This window comes from Mercurialis annua, linkage group LG1-X (assembly GCF_937616625.2).
Source record: "Mercurialis annua linkage group LG1-X, ddMerAnnu1.2, whole genome shotgun sequence".
NCBI classification, from domain to species: Eukaryota; Viridiplantae; Streptophyta; class Magnoliopsida; order Malpighiales; family Euphorbiaceae; genus Mercurialis; species Mercurialis annua.
This window is the reverse complement of record NC_065570.1, coordinates 10,453,197-10,475,318: the sequence shown is the minus strand read 5'-3', so window position 1 is coordinate 10,475,318 and position 22,122 is coordinate 10,453,197. Positions and strand designations below refer to the sequence as shown.

General features: G+C 33.8%; 1 protein-coding gene and 1 pseudogene across 1 annotated transcript; both read right to left on the bottom strand.

Annotated features, from left to right (window-relative positions):
- Positions 1-2,881: 2,881 nt before the first annotated feature.
- Positions 2,882-10,001, bottom strand: LOC130015404 (uncharacterized; annotated as a pseudogene).
- Positions 10,002-12,500: 2,499 nt separating this feature from the next.
- Positions 12,501-21,524, bottom strand: LOC126657523 (ATP-dependent zinc metalloprotease FTSH 3, mitochondrial-like). The gene is made up of 8 exons (XM_050352232.1): positions 21,310-21,524; positions 20,950-21,211; positions 20,788-20,862; positions 19,334-19,473; positions 17,470-17,946; positions 16,431-17,198; positions 15,501-15,728; positions 12,501-13,113 (listed from the first exon to the last, which is right to left on the bottom strand). Exons 1-8 carry the CDS (start codon positions 21,358-21,360, stop codon positions 12,634-12,636), a joined length of 2,481 nt encoding a protein of 826 aa, XP_050208189.1. The 5' UTR covers positions 21,361-21,524; the 3' UTR covers positions 12,501-12,633.
- Positions 21,525-22,122: the final 598 nt, after the last annotated feature.

Below are 22,122 nucleotides of genomic sequence, written 5' to 3'. Positions count from 1 at the left end.
CGTCATTTGCGTTTTAATAAGTATTTGTCTATGTGGAAATTGATCCCTTCCACATTAACTGCGTTTTTAATGGCTACCGGAAAGAAACCTGTTGGACATATCAACTTGTAATTTATAAACAAGTTCACCTATGGGATCGATATAAAATTTTGTTCAAACACCAAATTGTCATTTTTAAAAAAGTTCAGACACTAAATTTATATTAAACCCTAATTTAAAAGAAACACAAATATACGAAATTAAATTTATTTATATAAAATGAGTTAATTTATAAAAACGCCACATCACATTTATTCTTGTTTCTTATAGTAATATATTTTCATCTTCTAGTCCTCTTTTAATATGTTCTAATAATTAATTAAAATATATACTAATTAACTGTTCAAATAATAAATGATTATGTATATTTAAAAAAAATAGAATGAAAAAAGTAACTATTTTGTATTAGGAAAAAAAAACTAGAGGTATGTGCTGTGCCTATCTTTCATTGAAATCATGCCAATGCAGATTTCCTACACACCATCATTATGCAAAGAATAAGCTTCTAAATTTAGAACAAAACATGGACAATTGGCAAAGCTAAAAGAAATAACAAATGATTGGTGGTGGATTATTAGTCCAGTTGGGAAAGCATATTTAATATATATCCCTCAAATTTTCATGTTTGCTTTCCAACAAGGACTCCATTAACTTGGGAACTTAGGTGAGCAGTCTTTCCCATACATTGGTTGTGACATGCCAAATTTACAACAAACTAAGCGATAGATTTTTTTAGTTTTTTTATTATTAATTTTTTCACATGAATAACGCATCATTAGATTGTTGTAAAAATGACATAACACAACGATTGCGTACAATAATTTTTTTATATACATAATTTCATCTGTGTGATTTACAAGTAGCCCCCTCATTCAGCATCAAATCTTAACTCTAGTAAAATGTACTTTAATGAGTAAATGTTTTAAGAGTAATTACTCTATGGTCCCCACGTTTGTCATAATTCAGAGTTTGTTATTCATTATTTAAAAATGGATTAATTGCAAATGCATACACGAACTTTACCCTAATTTGCAATTACAACATAAACTTTGAAACTTGGCAATGTCAGTAACCAACTTCCATTTTTTGGCAAATTGGTACACCGACCAATCACGCAACGACACATGGTGGTATATTACAATGTCCGCGTTAGTATTTTTCGTGTTTGTTGTATCGATTTGCCAAAAGTGTAAAGTTGGTTACTAACATTGCCAAGTTTCAAAGTTTATGTTGTAATTGCAAATTAGGGAAAAGTTCGTGTATGAATTTGCAATTAACCCTTTAAAAATTAAACAATTTAGTACCTCAGTTTTGATTTTATAACACTTATAAGATAAATCCAACAATAACGAGTGCAATCGTCAATGAAAGAGACATAATAACGAGAACCCCCTTTTATAGAAGCGGGAGACAGTCCCCAAACATCTGAATGAATAAGATCAAAAGGTGCAACATATAAAGTATTACTTTTAGAAAAAGACACAACAGAAAACTTTGCAAGCTTACGACCACTATAATCAGAAATATCATGAGTTATCAAATTTTTTAAAATTCCTGTAAAAGCTAAAAATTGTAAACGAGACCTGGAGACATAACTAAGGCAAGAATTCCACAAATAAAAACAGAAGAAGAATGACTCAAACAAAAAATGATACATCCACACCAAGAACAGCAGCCGCATTCTTAGAAGTTTTGAGCTAATCTAATATATAAAGTCCTCCTTCCCTATGGCCGGCCCTAATCACTTCCTGAGATTTTGAATCCTGAACATAACAAGAAGAACAAGAAAAGGAAACTAAGCAACTATTATCACAAATTTGACCAACATAAGCAAGATTTAAAGTAAGACTAGAAATGTGATAAATATTGGATAAAGAAAAAGAAGGTGTAGGTGTACCATTGGCACTCATAATACGAAGTGAAACTTTAGGAGTTAGAGAAGTAAAAAGAATCTAAAATATAAGAGGAAGAAGATGTACATGACAGACTAGATGACAAATATATTTGAAATGAAACTAACATGGCATGTGAGATGCAAGGAACTTCTGAAATTGCTCAATCATTGATGGATCTAAAGAAGAGGTTGTCTGTCCATTATGAGGGTGAGGAAGAATGAGAGGTCCATTATGAGGAGCTGAAGGTCGGTATCTCTATTGATGACTGCTGATAGGGCTGTGTCTGAGCATATAACTGCTTTCCTTTATCCAATTTTGGACATTGTGATTTCCAATGACCTTTTTGTTTACAAAAACCACAGTCACCACGAGCAACAGTTCCATAAGGCCTGAATTGAGAATTGAAATTTGGTCGTGGAGACATGGCAAATACTGATGGATTAGAGACTAAAGACACTTTTTTACAATAGAAGACTTAAGACGAATTTTTTCAGCCAAAAGTCCACTAACAACAGAATTAATAGAAGGCAGAGAATGACGATGCAAAATGTACGCTCAAAGTTCCTGAAACTCATCATGAAGAGTCATTAAAAGCTGTACTAGTCTCTGCTCCTCTCTTCGTGCAATATAAGCCCTAGAGGCTCGTAATTCAACAGATTTTATGAGAGCCCGTTGATCACACAAATCTGTCATAACATCATAAAATTCCAGAATACTCATAGTTTCTACAGCATAGCACGGATATCATAACATACTCCAACTAAAACTGTTTTGTAAAGTTAGACTGTGTGTGTAACACCCTCTTAATTAAAATATTATTTACTCATAATGTTATAACAAACACAACATAATCCATTTCATACATTTCATGTTACGACACAAAAGTTTTAACTTATCGCATAACTGTAACATTTAAACTATCTCACATCAATCACTTATACATAACATTATACAAAAACTCTTAGTACAAATTGATCATGTTTTCCTTGTTCAACCTTTCTTCTCATCTTCTGTAAATAAGGATCTTCAAACTGAGTTTCTTTAATTTTTTCTTCAATAGAAGGCTTCACTTGTAAGGTGGATAATAAGATATCATCATATGTGTCCAACCAAGTATTCATACTTCTAAGTGCAATTAAGTAGTCAACATCATAACAAGGCATACTTGCCATACTATCCACAACCTTTCGACTCAAAGCATCTGCAACAACATTGGCTTTTCCAGGATGGTAATCAATAGTACAATCATAATCTTTCAGTAACTCAATCCATCTTCTTTGCCTTAAATTCAACTCTTTCTGTGTAGGAATATATTTCAAGCTTTTATGATCTGTGAAAACTTGAAATGTCTCACCATATAAGTAATGTCTCCATGTCTTCAACGCATGCACAATAGCACCAAGTTCTAGATCATGTGTAGGATAATTCACTTCATGAGGTCGTAGTTGTCTAGAAGCATATGCAATAACCTTTCCATGTTGCATTAATACACATCCAAAGCCTTGCTTTGATGCATCAGTGTAAACCACATAACCTCCATTTTCAGATGGTAAGGAAAGTATTGGTGCTGAAGTAAGCCTTTTCTTTAATTCCTCAAAGCTTTTCTCACATGTGTCAATCCATTTGAAAGTTGTATTCTTTTTCAGCAAATTTGTCAACGGTTTTGCGATAACAGAAAAATCTTTCACAAATCTTCTGTAATACCCTGCTAAACCTAGAAAACTTCGAACTTCTGTAACATTCTTTGGTGACTCCCATTCAAGAATAGCTTTAATCTTTGATGGATCTGGTTGTACACCATGTTTAGAAATAATATGTCCCAAAAAGGCTATTTCTACCAACCAGAATTCACATTTACTAAACTTGGCATAAAGTTGTTTGTCTTTTAAAACTTCTAAGACAATTCTCAAATGTTGTTCATGTTGTTCATGGCTTCGAGAATAGATCAGAATATCATCAATAAACACAATCACAAACTTATCCAAATACTGCTGAAATGTTTTGTTCATTAATGACATAAAGCAGCTGGAGCATTCGTCAATCCAAATGGCATCACAATAAACTCATAATGACCATACCTAGTTCTCAATGCAGTTTTAGGAGTGAACTTCTCATCAACTCGAAGTTGCCAGTATGCTGACCGCAAATCAATTTTAGAAAATACCATGGCACCTCTCAATTGATCAAGTAAATCATCGATTCTTGGCAATGGATATTTATTCTTCACAGTAATTCTATTCAATTGCCTATAATCAATGCATAATCGCATACTACCATCTTTCTTCTTCACAAATAACACAGGTGTGCCCCATGGAGAAATACTTGGCCTGATGAATCCTTTATCAAGCAGTTCTTCTAACTGTTTCTTCAGTTCTTTCAATTCTAGTGGAGCCATTCTATATGGTGCTATAGAAATAGGAGCTGACCCAGGTATAGTTTCAATTTCAAAATCAACCTCCCTATGTTGTGGCAAACCAGGCAATTCATCAAGAAACACATCTGGAAAGTCTCTCACTACTCGAATTTCTGAAACCCCCGGACTAACTTTAGTCATATCTATTACACTAGCCAAATATTCTTGACATCCATCTTTAATCAAATGAAACGCAGTAACAGCAGAGATTAAACAATTAGGCACTGTTTTCCTTTTCCCAACAATCATCGTTTTCATTTGCCCTTGAATTTTCATAACTACTTCTTTAGTTTGACAATCAACAATGGCATGATGTTTTGACAGCCAATCCATACCCAATATAACATCAAACTCTCTCAAATTAATAACCACCAAATCAGCTTGTAAAGTCATACCATTCACAATCATAGGACAAGATTTTTTATCATAGTATTTACAATAATAACACCCTCAGCAGGCATAGAAACATATATATCATGTCTCAATGGTTCTAATATGCCATGCACACGTAATGCAAACTCATGTGATATGAATGAACATGTAGATCCAGGATCAATTAGCACATGTGCATCACAATTACAGATAGAAAATGTACCAGTAATCACATCAGGTGCAGTAGGTGCATCTTGCCTCGTCACTGCAAATACTCTGGCTTGGGTATGAGGTTGGCCTGTATATCCAGACTGTATAGTTGAAGATGTTCCTCCTCCTCTATTACCTCTTCCTCTTCCCCGGCCTACACCCACTTGGTGTATATTTTCACCCACACTACTCTGACCCATAGCTTGAGATTCTTCAAGCAAACCTCTCCTGAGTGGACAATCTCTAACAATATGGCCAGGTTGACGACAATTATAACACACAATAGGGTTTCTTCCCCAACATTCCCCTGAATGTACTCTGCCACAATTTGCACACACTGGAGTGGATCCTACACTAACTGACCTTGTTGGTCGTTGTCTATTATCAAACCCAATAGATGTATATCCACCTCTGCCAGATGGCATTAAAGTTGGCCTACTCGACTGACCTCTTCCCTTTCCTCTATAGCCACTAGTACTTGAACTTGATCCTCTAAAAGAAAAGGAACTGCCATGTCTTGAAGGAGCATTAAAAGTCCCAGTCATTTTCTTCTTTTTAGACTCTATCTCGCTCCTTTCAACTAGTATTTCTTCAGCCCTCAAAGCGGCTTCAATCAATGCACTATAAGTAGGAGTCCTAACAGCAATTTTCTCTCGAATATCAAGGTTCAAACCCCTTTCAATTTTACTTCTTTTCCTTTCCTCAGTAGTTATTTCCTCAGGTGCATACTTTGATAATCTGACAAATTGAAGTTCATATTCAGCCACTGATAACTCATTCTGCTTTAGTTCCATGAATTCAATTTTCTTTTTATCACGATATACTGGTGGCATGTATTTCTCACCAAATTCTCTGAGGAAATCATCCCAGGTTAAAGTCAATGGCCTATTTCCGCTTCCTGAAACTGTTTCCCACCAATCCAAAGCATCCTTCTCAAACAATGACACTGCATATTTCAGCTTCTGCTGAGGAGCGCATTCAATTATATCTAAAACTCTCTCTATATTTCTCAACCATTCTTCAGCTTCTGCAGGATCTGTAGTACCTCCAAATATCTTTGCCCCTTGTTTCCTAACTCTCTCATAGTTTTTGTCAATTTCTGGTTCCTGTGCTCGATGGTGCGGAGGTGCTGCTATTCTTTGCAACATTTCGATAAACTGTCGCAGAAAAGGATTTTCATCTTGCGGTGGAGCATTATCCTCAGAATGTTCCTGTTCATTAAAAGATGCATTTCCAGGACCATGCACAGACTCTACAGACATTTCTGGGCCAATGGGATCATCTCCATGCTCATCCATCCTATAGAAGATGTACTACATCAAATCAATTAGATGTATATCATGTTATGCATGTTATGCATGCTATGCCAATATGCATCACAACTCTACGCCCTAGGGAATCTAATCTTTGCTTTGATACCACTTAATGTTCTATTCTTATACACCATTCAAATGACAGAATTAGTCTTTTGTCAAAACTAAACAGTTTTAGTATACATCTTAAAGAATCCATACAATCAAAAATGGCATCATTTGGATATATATAACTCATTTTATCAATTTCAAAAGTAACTAATGTTGCAGCCATAATTCTACAAAGTAGGCAGAACATATACCCTGTCTTGAAATTGATCCACAGATCAATAGAAATACAATTTGATAGAACCCTTCGGTGAAGTTATAGGTATATGAGTCTATAAAATATACTAAAAAGAACCAACTCAATTAGATTTCTAAACAATGAGATATTCATATTTTGGTGACATCCTATCAGGCTGTATAGGCAGACCCAGCTACAAAATGTTATGGAATATTAGGCTATCATAAAGACTTCAAATGATGAAACACAAAGAATAACAATTGTAGTAGACTGGCTATAGTTTCCATAGAATCAAGAATCAATCAATTTGGACTTGTATAACTCGGTTTATGATATAAACAACACAAACCAAATTTTCGGATATATGCAGGAATCATGCATAAACATGAAGAACCCTAACCTAATCAACCAAAACATCTTAAATTACTTACCAAATTTCTTCTTTCTTGATTCAAACTTTAAATATAGAGTAATTAATCTTATGGCTGGAGTTAGATTGAGGTTTTCATGAGTTTCTTGCTCTTCCTTCTCTCTTGTTTAGATAGATGAAGAAAATTTAGCTAAAGAGGTGATATTTAACTTATACATAAGGTTTCACTCAACTAAAATAGAATTAGTTTCATACAATTATCTTCCAATACAAACATCTAATATAATACTTGAAATATAATTTAACTCCAACTTAACCTTTTTAGTTTATTTCATTTCATGGTAACCAAACCAATTAAGTTTCACCGACGTGCTTTCAATACAATTTAGTTCTAATATATATGTTTGTCGTTATATTTACTATTATTCATTTTAAATAGTTATTACATTAAACAAACCCCCATTATTCCATTTAATTATATACCAATCATATGTTTAAATGCTCACGTAAATGCTTATGAATGACACCTACTCTTAATCGTCAAAATGAATGAAATGCATGAGCATAACTATATGATATTCAAATGTGGGTGTTACAGTATGTATAGTCTAGCTAGATGCTCCCAAACCTACTTAGTTGTCTCATATTTTGCTAACTGGTACCTACCGAGTGCTTAATAGAATTATTGATCTAATTAATGATTTTGGAATTATCCACGTCTCGTTTATCTAACAAAGTCATATAATCAGCAGTTGCACTATTATGAGGTTTAACAAAAGCACCTAATACATAACCCCATTTTTATTTACCTTTTAGAAAAAATTCATCAAATAACTCCAATATGCATAATTTTTACTACTAACTGAACATTACTGCTTGAAGCGAATAATTTCTAGTTTTCAGCCATATCAACAGCAAATAAAAAATTAAATCAACTGATTAAAGAGAGCAAACTCAAAAGACGAGCAAAGACGACACGCAACCAAAAAACGACAGACAACCAAAGATAAATGGTCAATAATACCGAACAGCCGAATAATCACCAATTGCAACAGTTGCACAATCACAAAAAATTGTCAGTTAGAGAAATTAAATCAAGGGCAAGAATAAAGAAATTGACTCTGATGCCATGATAACATTAATGAGAAAAATAGCAAAACCATTAATTAACATTAGAAGAAAAGCATTAAACCCTAATCCAAACAAAAGAGTGCTAAATATATAGGCTAAACTAAATAAGAAAAATACTATACTATCCTTATATAAAAATAAGCATAATAATATATCTAAGGCTTAATCACCAAAAAAACCCTCACCTTTTAACCCCTTTTCAGTTGCACCCTGACGTTGTAATTTTGTCAGTTGCACCCTAATTCGCACCTTTGGGTTTCAATTTCATCCTCAAAATTAAATTGGACTCTTTTTCACACGAAAAAATTCATAAAAACCCTTATAAAGTACTCGTTTGAACTCCTTTCCACATAAAAAGTTAAAAATGGATGACTTATTTTAATTTTTTTCAAATGAAAAAGAGATCAATTTAGTACTTGAGGGTGGAATTGAAAACTAAAGGTGTGAATTAGGGTGCAATTGACAAAATTGCAACGTCAGGGTGTATTTGAAAAGAGGCTAAAAGGTGGGGGTTTTTGGGTGATTAAGCCTATATTTAACAAAAAGGTTTCTTATCATCATCTTCTCTGTTTGGCATTGTCGTAGTTGTTCGTCACCGCTGTCGTTCACCTTCTTTATTTTTTCTGATTTTTTATTTGTTTTCTTACAATATTTTTTCAACCATTAAAGTGTATACAAAATCATTTTAAATTTATTATACTATTTTTCATATATATTAATGAAATTTTGTGAATTCTTGAAGCTATATTGTGTTATTTTTGCATTTTAATTGTGTTTGTTGTGTTTTTTTTATTTTGTAACATGATTTGTTGGTGATGGTTCATTGATGAATATTTAGAATGTTATAAAGTTGTAAACTTGTTGATCTTGTGTTAATTTTCACTTGACACATGTTTGATCTTATTAATTTCTGTTGAGATGGTCTTTGATTGATTTTATAATCAATGAAGAAGACAAAAATATACGTGGAAAATATTATAAAAATGAGACTAATACTAATATATTAATTTTCGGTTGATCTTTAATTGATTTTCGGTTGATTTTTTGTTGATCTTAAAATTAATGAGAAAAACGACATTGCACCGAAAAATTAAAAAAAAAGTCAAAAAGTTTAAAAATTAAATATATGATAATAATAATAATAAGTGTAGGAATTAGGGGTGAGCAAAATTAAACCGAACCGAATCGAAGTTTGTTGTTTGGCTCTGTTTTTTTGGTGAAAATGGTTTGGTTCAAGTCTCTGATTTTAAAAACTTCATAGTTCACTTAACGGCTCAGTTTTATCATGACCCAAATTCATGAGCCGCGACCGGCGATAGGGCACGGGAGTGGTTGCTCCGTAACCGGTAGCAAGCCTAAAAACGACTAAAAACTTTCTCACTTCAAATCAAACTGAACATACATTTATACAAACTATCAAAAAGCGCAGCCTCAAATCCATACCAACATATACGATCAAATCATACATCAACGTATACACGATACAAATAAAAATTGTTTTTCAAAATATCATATTACTTGGACTTGACTATTGCGGTTTTATCGATTGAAATCTTCGTCTTTTTTACATATTTCAAAAGTACAGACTTCTGGGACAAAAAATAGAAGTCTGTCACACCAAAATGCTATTTACCTAAAAGAAGAACAATATGGGGGTGTCAATCGACACTCAAGGAATTTTCACTTACTTAAGATATTATAAATACATATTCCATAAACATAATTGAAAACAACTCAACATATAATTCATTTGAAACCCTAATCTTAAGAACACTTACTATACTCATACCATATCGTCCCAAATCAATTTTATCCTTCGACCTCATCCGCCTGACATTGATAATAAAGTCAACCGATGTAACTCTTACACCTGATATCGATAGCAAAGCCAATTGATGTAACTCTTACACCTGACATGCAAACCGATAACACCGATAGCAAAGCCAACCGATGTATTCTGTACGCCTGACATGATAGCGAAGTCGACCGATGTATACTATTCGTATCACAACTACATATACTTTATTAAATCGAAATAATCCAAGTTGTACGGTCCCAAGATAATCTCACCGAGTTAACCTCTACCATCGCTTAATACCAAGTTGTGAGTTCGTAAAAATTCCACCGAATAAACCTCATATCTATCGCACTTAATCCTACTTCGTATACTATAACCAAAATAATCATGAATTCAGATCAAAACATAATCAAACATATCGCTAATTCACAGAATACGCAATGCATCCAAACTCCAAAAACACAAACTACAATTTATAAAAATAATACGCAAAGTAAATAGGAAACTCACAAATACTGCTATTTCCAGTCCACCACGTACATCAAAACCGTCAATCTCCCAATACAATAGCTTAATGACACATAGAATCCCTAGAATTTAATCCTCCAAATTTTAAAAGTTTTAACCAAAGGATTTCCGATATTAAAACGGCGAGAAAATTGGCCGGAACACGACGAACCAAACATGTCAATATAGGCTGAAACTTATATCACGGTTTTGATCTGTTTTTCGGTTGAATTTTGTGAAACAAAAATGATAAAGTTTAAGAGGACGTCGATAGCTTCTATTTGACATAAAAAACGTCGAATTCCGATATCGGATTAGAGAAATATCGACCAAACAAACTCGACGTGTCGAAACAGCTTTTCAGAGAATATATCGATCATCGAAAAAAAGACGTATTAGAAATGTTTCTATATATATATAGACCTCTACATTGTCACGTGTCATTGTACATGTACACCACATGTCGCTGCACATGCACGCCGCTTGTCTCCACTCATGCATCGCCACTTGTCTCCACTCATGCATCACCACTTGTCCGTAATCGTCATCTTCTATATCTTTCAATTTTTACGTCCATATTTCCATATTTTGACATTTTAATTTAGAGGACTTCTCCAAAACTTATAGCTTTCGATTTAGAGATGCATATTGATATATTAATTCCTTAGGTTTTTTAGTCCCGCTCGCACCCGGTTTAACAAATAATAATTTTTAAACTTAATTATTATTTCGCGACTAACATATTAGACCCACTTCGGTCTTGTCCAAAATATTTTTATTTATTCTCGACCTTCTTCCTTCTATTATCCCAAAATATGACATGTGACACCACTTAATAATCTTAAAAATATGGGGTATTACAGGTTTGGAAGATTAAAAGCAAAATAATCGATAAACCAAGCAAACCGAACTTTCCAAAAAAGTTAAACAACTTTTTTTACTTTAAATCTAAATTTTGTGGTTTTTTTGTTATTTTACCAAAAAGTTTAAGATTTCTATTTAATTTCTAAAATAAATTCAAATCGGAACTTTAAACTGAACCGATAAAAAATTCGGTGTTTGATGGGAAAAAAATACGGTTCGGTCGAAGATTAGGGAATGTTCGGTAGTGTTGATTTCAATCGATTCCGAGTCAAACTGAACCAAACCGATCCGAATCAAACTGAAGCGAACCGATCGATGCTCTCAAAGTTAATATTAAAAAAATCAAAATTTAGCCTGAAATGCAAACAAATTTAAAGGATGATAAAAAGATATTTAAAAAAAAAAACAAATCCTATAAATAGCCAAAACAATAAAAAGGCGCGAAATAAGATACAAAAAATTCTGCTACTATAAGGCGGATATCCTAGGAGAGTAAGTTTCAGCCTTCCAATTCATGAATTGTCCAACAAAAATTAAAGAAAGCCGATGATTAATAATCATACAATACAAAACTGAGTGCAGCAGGAAAACACCGTACACCGCACAATACATTTGATGTGAAAGCTAAGTTAGCAGTTAGCACCAACAACTCAATGTGTGATTCTTATTTTCAGGACAAGTCGCAATCATAACCTAAAATTATTAATAATAACAACAAAGGTTTGTGAGCACCATTGCCTTTGTTTTTTATTACAGAATTTGCAGCTTATGTATGTCCAAAACTACGAATCGCCTAGAGCTAGACCATTTTGTGTAGGCAGTAGCAGTACGTAGGAGTGTACAATAGTTTTGGGTTCAGACCGGAAGTGAGTTTTTTTAAAAAAAAACAATCGGTTTTTAAGAAATTAAGAACCGAAATGAATTAAAAAGGTAAAAATTAATTCAGTATGATTGATTTTCGGTTTTTCAAAATATAAGAATAATTCTTATTTAAAAACTAAATCAAATCAAAATCAAATTCAGACCAAATAATAATTAGAAAATTTAAGATTTTATACTAACCAAATTTAAAGATATAAAATGAACTGAACTGATCATTATTAGTGGTTTTTCAATTGGTCCGATTTTGTACACATCCCTTAGCCAGTACACATCATGGCACTACTACTGGCATAAGCATATTCCAGAATTTATGAGTGGAGGGGAAAAGTAGATTCGAAAAGAAATGCCAACTTAATTCATTGTTAAAAAAGAAAAAAAAAAACTATTTTGCACGTCACATAACAGCATAACAACCCGATAGAAGTTTAAGAAAAGTTAGATTTTTTTTTTTAATAACTTGCACATTTCTTGAATTGTACAATGCATTTGGATTATTAAAACAAAGACACCTTACAAATGGACCCATATACACAAGCATAATCTACTGCAAACCCTAAGCTGGAAGAATCTGTGGTTCCAAGGTTGATGATCCATCATCCTCCACGGACCCACTCTTTGTTGTTTCTTTGGACGCCTTGTCATCTTCTTGAAATCCTTCCTTGAACCTATCATAATTTGTGGGTTCACTCGACTTGAATGGTCGCTCGCCCAAGACTCGAGTCAAGTCGTCTTGATGAAGAACCTCCTTCTCCAGTAACAGCTCCGCAATCTGAGCCACATGCTCTTTATGTTGTTCTATCAACTGCAGAGTATGGTCATATGCCTTGGCCACCCATTCTCTTACTTCATTGTCTATGATTGCACCAGTCTTGCTACTATAAGGCTTGCTCATCTCAAACGCATCATCCCTTGGAGGAAACGAAAGAAGACCGACTTTGTCGCTGAAACCATAAACTGCTACTTGAGCATATGTCATCTTTGTTACTTTCTCCAAATCATTCTGCGCCCCAGTTGAAATCTTCCCCAGTAAAACCTATCCAATGGCAGATAACAACAAAATTCAGTTCTACATTCATGTGCCGTTACAGGAGAAGAATGCCAAACTACATGATTAATCAGAGAGCAAGTATGAACTCTAGTTTTATACACTAATTGATCATAACAAAACATACATAAGGTTTCATGAGTTGGTCCAATATTCAATATCTAAGATGAAAGTGAAACCGTGTCTATATGTAATTCATATGGTTATATGCAATAAAATAGGATTACGACTCCACCAGAACAGGCAAACATTTTCAGGTAAAAGAACATAACAGTGTCCATGGTGGAAGAAGACGCATGAATTCCTTACCACACATCATAAGCTCATGGAAAAGTAGAAGTAGCATATGGCGGATGAGCACATTACTTCCAAATTTTGAAGAACAGTTGTATACTTTAATTTTATTAGAACAAAATAAATAACCTAACCATGCATTTGGAATGACATTAAATTTTATGCACAACGATTTCAATATTGCGTGTGCATGGGTTGCTTCATATCCTCTTCAATTCGCCTTTTATGCTTATCATGGATTCATTCCAAAATCCGCACTAATACAAATTCACGTGCTTCCGAAGAAAAGGATTTATTACGAATATATTTTCATGCTATAAGTGAAAGATGAGGCATTCAAGACTCATGTCCATACTTTTCTTGAGAAATCAATGAGAAGAATACAGAAAGAAGCCAAGCTTGAATAATTTCCCGAACAAAGAGTGCAGATAAAAATGGTGCATTAAGAAGGTATTGTATGACATTGTTCGTGAGCAACTAGAACCAAGTTGCATAATCAATAATTACTATTTCTAGATAGTTTTAACTGTTGCATTATTCAAACTCCAAGTGCAACACTGGTGATTAAATAACAAAGAATACTGAAATTTTCCTTGCTCAATTATCATTGATATCATTTTAATTCATGCAAGAGAGGCTAAATGGACTAGTAGCAGCAGTGGCTTATAAAACAAGAGGTAGGCCTATCCTAAAGTATTGGACCTAGTTGATGGAGACACTCAAACTCACTATTCCCCCAATATGCCCACCCTGCACACCTTTGAAGGTGTAGGAAGACCAACTAGACTACCTCTAATTTGACAATTATCATTTCTTTTGGGTTGGAGGCCACATGCCAACGCTTTTTCCACATTGCAAATCCAATTTACTTCGACCTAGTTTCGCCACTAAATCCACAGAACTTATCTCTAACTATTTAGCTTTAAAACCTCAGTATATTCCCCTTCAGGAGTATGTCATGACTTAATTAATGGCAAGGACAGGCCACCATCAGAGCATATTCAAAATTCCAACTCTTGATCACTTGAACATAATTTATATATGAAGTTTGGTTTAATATGGACCAAATGTTTATCTCTTGGCTATTCTCTTTTTAACTAAGCTTTTACATATTGTTGGCTTAAATTTTTTTCACCGGGTTTGGGATGAAGTCGGAATTGCATTCATGATTCATCCAACCTCTCACACATGGTAACTCCAATGCAAAAGAAGCACTTTTGTAACAGAATGCTTTGAAAGGAAATTAAGGACTTGCATAAGCATGATAGCATGACACTGGTGATCAACCAATCATGTGCATACTATGGAGAAAAAGGACAAGTTAACAGCATTTATTATACAGTTTGTTTAAAAGGCCTGCACTCGATGGTTATTTCTTTCACCAGCAAGCTAAACTCTATTTGCATCTCACAATCAGACTCGGGATTTTACAAATGCATGCAAAATAAACTTGTAAAATAATTAATATTTTGAACTATCTGATTAAGACAACTTGTTCAGAAATGGCTGAACCTAAAATTTATCTTCAAACAGTCAATCATAAGCTATGTATCCACCCATCGGTGACTTTATGACTATAATACGAGCTTAGAGCATCTCCTCTTTTATTTAAAGAGTTACACAATGAATCAAGAGTGCAATGGTTTCTTTACTATACAAATTAAAAACGAATAATTGGTTCGACTCCCCACATGCGGCAAACTTCATTCTAAATCAGTTTCCAAATTGTATTGATTATTTATCATTTTGAGAACACATCTTTCTTTCCTTTTTCAAAATAAAAAAAATAAGAGAAATTAAATTAAGAGAAAAAATTAATAATATTTAATACTTACAGAAAAAATCAAAATAAATATCAGTAAAATAAAGAATCCACTGAATTTAAATTTCATTCTTTATAAATAAGTTACTCTTTATTTTATAAGAGATTCTCTTTATTTTATAAGAACTTCTCTTTATTTTAAAGATTACCACTGGAGATACTCTTATTATATGGATATAATAATAATTCAAACTTACAAAGAACAAATAACTCACCCATCGACAGAGAAGGGAAAGAGAGGAAAAGATGGAGTAATTACCTGTTCAGCCGCTCGACCACCAAGTGTCATGCAAGTCATATCAAATAGTTGCTCTTTGGTCATCAAGAGATTTTCATTGGGAACATACTGAGCAAATCCCAAAGCTGCGGTGCCACGTGGAACAATTGTTACCTTAAGCAAGGGTTCTGCATGTTCCAAGAACCAACCAGTAACAGCATGACCTGATTCATGGTAAGCAACAGTCCGCCTTTCAAGCTTGCTAATAACCTAAAAGACAAAGATGAATTATATTAACTCAACACAAACACTATAAACAGCAAACAGAAGAAAAGGTCAAATATGGAGAAGACAAACTTCAGTTAATTTTCAGATGGTCATGTCATTAACAGATTTACTAAATATATTACGTGACAACTAAGTTTTTATTGTCTTCAGTGTGTTCTGACTTACAGTTGTGGACCATTTTTTTATGGAACTGAACAGTAAAAACCTGAAAATACAACTAGCTTATGCATCAATTTTGGCAGGAAAAATCCAGAAAGCTGGATTCTCTACCATTCATTTATCAGAACACAGGACCCAACATATTGATTATAACTTAACATATATGATTAGATGATGATATTTAAATTAAGATTGAAGTGCTCCATCTTATTATATATAAGAATGAAACCCATGTGATCGGTGAAATTTAGAAAAGAAGTTGTTAGCCAACAGTATTTAAAACATCTAAGTTGTTGCTTTGCCGCATGTTATATGGTCTAGTGATATACGTATTATCTGCCTCTCTTCAAATAGTCAAACTTGATAACCAATCCATCATTCTCACTGATGTATAGACATGAACCATAATCAGTATATGAGCCATGCCCACGGACAGTGAGAAGAGACTTCATCATGCAGCATACTGATACAACAGAAAGCATACTGATACTACATAGTAATATGCAGTAACTGGAGACAAGGTACCTTATTCTTCTTCTCTAAGCCACCAATTACCCTGTCTATAGCTGCCTCAAAATGATCTATTGTCACTTGTGTACTCTCATGCCTGGCAGCAATTAAAGCAGCCTCATTACAGACATTTGCAATGTCAGCTCCAGCAAATCCAGGAGTCAGAGCCGCAAGTCGCTGGGAATAAAACGAAGGATCTTTATCAAGTTTTAGCTTTTTCAGATATATCTGAAAGATCTGGTCACGGCCTTTGATGTCAGGTTTATCAATTGTAATTTGACGATCAAACCGCCCGGGTCTCAACAGAGCTTTATCTAAGATATCAGGCCTATTTGTGCCAGCAAGTACAACTACCCCTGCGGTGGTCCCAAACCCATCCATTTCAACCAGTAATTGGTTAAGAGTGCTTTCACGTTCATCATTGCCACCCGAAAAGCCTCCACGCCCCCTTGCTCGACCAATTGCATCTATTTCATCAATGAATACAATACTAGGTGCACACTGCCTTGCCTCCTGAAATAAGCTTCTAACCCTGGATGGCCCGACTCCAACAAACATTTCCATAAATTCTGAGCCAGATATAGACAGGAAAGGCACACCAGATTCACCAGCAGTTGCCTTTGCTAGAAGTGTCTTCCCTGTACCAGGAGGTCCTACAAGAAGGGCGCCTTTTGGAATTTTAGCTCCCAACTCCTCGTATTTCTTAGGATTCTTGAGGAAATGCACAAACTCCATAATTTCTTGTTTTGCCTCATCGCATCCAGCAACATCTTTAAAGAATACCTACACCACCAAATTAAGCATCATCATATATCATCTTGCTAATTTAGCATGTTATCATGTATCAACAAACATAAGACTAGATTAAATAACAGTAAAAGTAATAAGATAACTGAGAGGGGCAGTGAAAGGAAGCTGTGCTTATAATTTGTTCTTGTGTGATGTACAATGTGTTCTAGAAGGAAACATGCATAACATAGACATTAGAACAAAGTTCTAATAACCAATCTGCTCTCATGACTTCTGCCACAAGCTTAAAATATGTGTGGCTAACCTTATTCTTGGCATTCTTATCCATTTTTGAAAAATGTGCCTTTCCTATGTTAAATATTCCACGCCCCCCTCGTCCACCGGAACCACCAACACCAAGGCCACTCTGCATTTTTCTCCCCATGAACCATAGGGTTCCTAAAAGTAGAGCAGTTGGAGCAAACCTCATTAACTCTTGAAACCAGTTTACTTCATTTGTATAAGTTACAGGAACATAATCATGGGGATCTGTTCCTAGCGCTTCTTGTGCCTCCTCTAGCTTTTCCTCAAAAGATTCGACACTTCCAATTGTAAAGTAATATTTGTAGTGGCTGGGATTTTTACTTCCGGAAGGAGCCTGAACAACATCATCACTACTAGTTTGCTTTCCATTCCTTACTGAGCTCCTTACGTACACCTTTGCAACTGATTTATTCGAAACAACAATATGATCAACCAGGCCAGGCTCTAGTAGCTTTGTTTTGAACTCTTGGAAGCTAATCTGAGAAACAAATCCAGCAAATTAGATGAGGAACATAATAAACAAGTTAGTCATAGAAACGAAACATTATATAAAGATCAAACCAGCAGCATGTAGTAGGAATGTTTCTGGTGAATTAAGAATCTTTAACAAGGCACGAAAGAGAAGATGAGATGAGAGAGCCAAGGTATCTGAGATAAACTAATGCACTGTCCTTATGATGCAACAAAATGTAAATAGTGAAAATCATCAACAGTCCACAAATGAATGTTTTCATTCAAACAAGCTCTAGATCAAAAAAAATGTGCAAGAACTGAAGTAAAGTTAAAGAGAAATACTTTACAAAATATGGAAAAAAAAAGGCCTAATGCCTTAAAAAACCCCGACCTTTTAACCCCTTTTCAATCCTACCCTAACGTTGAAAACTGGTCAAGTTTACCTATTTTGCATTTTTCCGTTTCAATTGTACCCCAATTATTCAATTTTTGACAATTTTTTTACTTAAAGGATGAAATCATTCAGTTAACTAAGTCTAAAGATAAAATTAGATTCATTTTCATTCAAAAAAGTACAAATAAATCTTTTATCTTTAAAAACTAACTAAAAACCATAAGCAAATTAAAACCAATTTAAATTTTTAATTAATTTAACTAAATCTAAATAAATTTCAAACATATACAATTAATATATGCTAGACATGGAGAACGTTTTTGAATTTTTTCCAAATAAAAAAGACTTCAATTTAATATTTCAAGATACAATTAAAACACAAAAATGCGAAATAGGGTAAAATTGGTAATTTTTCAAAGTCGGGGTAAGATTGAAAAGGGGCTAAAAGGTCGGGGGTTTTAAGGCATTAGGCCGGAAAAAAAAAACCAAGATATATACAAGTACTGGTATCTAATTGGGGTGTCACCGAGTAGCCCATGCAGGATACCGTAGACATGATGTATACTTGAAGAAACACATAGTTTTACTTTCACTCCACCACAGGATGACCAAATGCCTTTAGTATATGAGCAAATACTGGAATGATTTAAGTATGTAAACATTAAACACATTATTTTAATGCAGAACAAGAAGCTCAGCATGACACATGGCAACTTAGAATGTGATTGTTGCATTTTTTTAACAGATCTTCATACAAGCAGATACTGTAGAGAAGCTGGACTACTTAGAAGTTTGAACTTAGAGTCCATAATCAATCTAATATCAGATATTAAGAAAAAATAAAATAGCCCAAGCAGTAGAAAAAGCATCCAAAAGATTTGACCACGTATAGATTTTTAATCAGTGTCCAATGACTCCAATTCATGTAAAAGTTAGCAATTCAAAAGGTTAAAAGACTTCATCAAGTTACAATACCAAACAAGAAACCAATTACTGAAGAGTGTGGCACAATTCCAACCTGCTTCTGCTCCTGAGGACTAAAGAAAGCTGATGAATACATAAAGGCAATGAATAGCAAAGGCACAAAAAAGTTTTGGAACTGCTTCATGAAATTTTGTGGATTTCCCTCACCACCAGTACCACCACCATCTGAGTTCTCTGAAGAAGCACAAACTATCAGTTGATCACGGGAACTCAAAATACATCATCAGATAAGCATAATAAGGTTAGATTGAAAGAAACTATGTTACGTTTTCTGAATACATGATCTAAGGGGTTGAAATCTGAAGCTAACTACAGGTTTTAAGATCTGAGTGTAGAACGTTTTTCTCTGCATTAGTGCATTTTAATAATCTCATCTGAATGTAGAATAAACAAAAAAAGATAGGAGGTTGCAAGAATCACACTTAGAAGTTCTTAGGCATCCCACCTAGTAGGGGTGAGCAAGCGGTCGGTTATTGATTAAATCAAAACCCAATTTACCAAATTACTTTATCTCTTTAACTAAACCAGCCGAATTAACCAAATTAATCAAAATCTTTAAAAAAAAAACCATGCTGACCGAATTAGTCTGTTCATTCATTCGGTTACACAGATAAAAATATAAACAATAGTTATAAATAAAAAATATTCAGTTGATTCAATTAAATTGGTTAACCGAATTTTCCGAACTCTTAACCATAAAAAATTAAAAACATTTACTAACTGAACTGACCGAACTAACTGAATTAACAAAAAACCTTTCACCTAATTAACAAAAATAGGTCGGTTAATTTGGTTTACCCAAATTTTTGCTCACCGCTACAATACCACCTAGAATTTCCTCCAGCTTCACGCATTAGGAAGAATAGCATCACACAACTTAACAGAAAAATATTCTAAAATTGTATTATAGTTAAAACTCGAATTGAACACAAATACAAACAAAGGAGCTTACAGACAAAAAGGAAAAGACTAACTCCAATATTTACATAATGATACCAAGAAAATACTAAACTAAGCAGATTCCAGAGTACAACATTATTTAAGATTGTAAAGGGCAAACAAATACATATATAATTATAAAGAGAAGTTTAAAAAGTTAAAGAAACTTAAATGACAATCACTCTTAACAAAAAGTGAGTGATTAATAGTGTAGCAAGTGCTGGTCGACGGTCACTAAACAAGACAATGAAATTAAAAAGGCAATCTCTGTCTCACATCATTAGCAAATGATAAGCTTATTTTCCATAATTTTGAAAGAATAATGCAAATAACAAAAAAGCAAAATATCAACTTTTTTATTTAAAAATCAACATGGAGATTTTACAATCATAAGATTAGGGAAAATCCTGATGACCTGACATAGAACAAAACACCTATGCTATAACACAAACAACTTGATCGCAGATCGTCTTACAAATCAAAAGATTCAATTAAATTTCAACTTATAAAAACTGAAACAATAATTGAGAAAAAAAGAGAGTAAAATACCTTTGTTATGCTCAGATTTACCCTCATTTTCTTTAGGAATTTCCCTCCTATTCTTGGGATAGTAATTCTCATAATCTACATTAACACACAAACATAACTAAATACTAAAACACAAAATATAAAGATCACCCAAGCATCAAAAATTAAAAAAAAATAGCTTACTTCGCTTCTTTGAAGCTTCACTGGAGAAGAAAAGCCGAAGCCTAGGGTTAGCAAGGCTAAAATTGGAAATAAAAATATCCGTTTTCGATGATGATAACAGCAGTTGCTTAGCAACACCTCCACCTCCGGCAGCACAAGTTAAATAGCCTCTAACTACAATCCCTAACCCTCCATGAAAGCGTGAACCACACGCATTCTCTACCGAAACTGATTCTTTTACTGGCACACTACGAACACCAGCACCACTACCTCCGATCACATTCTACAAAAAAAAAAATACGTCAAAACAATAATAATAATTAAATAGAATAACAAACAGAAATAATCATTATTATGATATTTATAATACTATAATCATACTATTCGGAAGGTGGAATGAGAAAGCGAGCGGCGGATTCTTGAGAGAATCATAGCTTTTCCTGCGCTGAAGATGATAATGACATTAATTAACCAATGAACCGAGATGATTAGTTGATAAATAAGAAGTGAGTGATAAAGTTGTGTTTGGATGACGAGAAAATAAAATTTTGATTTGGTAATCGGAAATGTTCTTGCATACAGAGTATGGGAGGAGGTGAATGTTGAGAATCATTGTATGTTAGTTTTCTTTGTTTTACAGATTTGCCCTGATATGTCCACTGTTTGGCGTTGTGATATTCGAGGGTATTTTAGTCATTGTGAATATGTTTTGCGGCAGATTGATAGGCCACAATGGTTCGGCCAGGTCCACAAATATTAATGGGCTAAATTTGAGTTTTGGATCCAATATTGCTTTATGAGATCCACATACATTAATGAACTTGAGGATGCATTTTAAATTTTACTTTATGTAATAGATTATTAAACTTTTCTTATCAAGTATAAAATATTTACAGTACTTTTTTTTTGCTGACGAGAACTCACTCTACTGAGCCGAAACTCAATATCATTGTTAAATCCCGGAATGTGAACCGCCCGCAAGCCCACATACCTGGTAAATCCGGGCTATAATGGCCAGCAACCTAACCTCAATATTTACAGTACTTTGTTAATCATTCAATTGATAAATTATTTACATTCTATAATTGAAAGTCGTAAATGTTATCTAGTTTTACTCACTCATCAATATATAAATAAATAATTATGTTCATGAGATTATGTTGGATTTATGTTTATACGCTCTGCTTGCGGAGC

What these genes read in the sequence shown, in the direction of transcription:
- LOC126657523 (XM_050352232.1), bottom strand. Translation starts at nt 21,360, where the DNA reads ATGATTCTCTCAAGAATCCGCCGCTCGCTTTCTCATTCCACCTTCCGA. An exon ending in TAAATCTGAGCATAACAAAG is followed by an intron (nt 19,474 to 20,787) that starts GTATTTTACTCT and finishes GTGCTTCTTCAG; the next exon opens with AGAACTCAGATGGTGGTGGT. An exon ending in ATAAGAATGCCAAGAATAAG is followed by an intron (nt 17,199 to 17,469) that starts GTTAGCCACACA and finishes TTGGTGGTGTAG; the next exon opens with GTATTCTTTAAAGATGTTGC.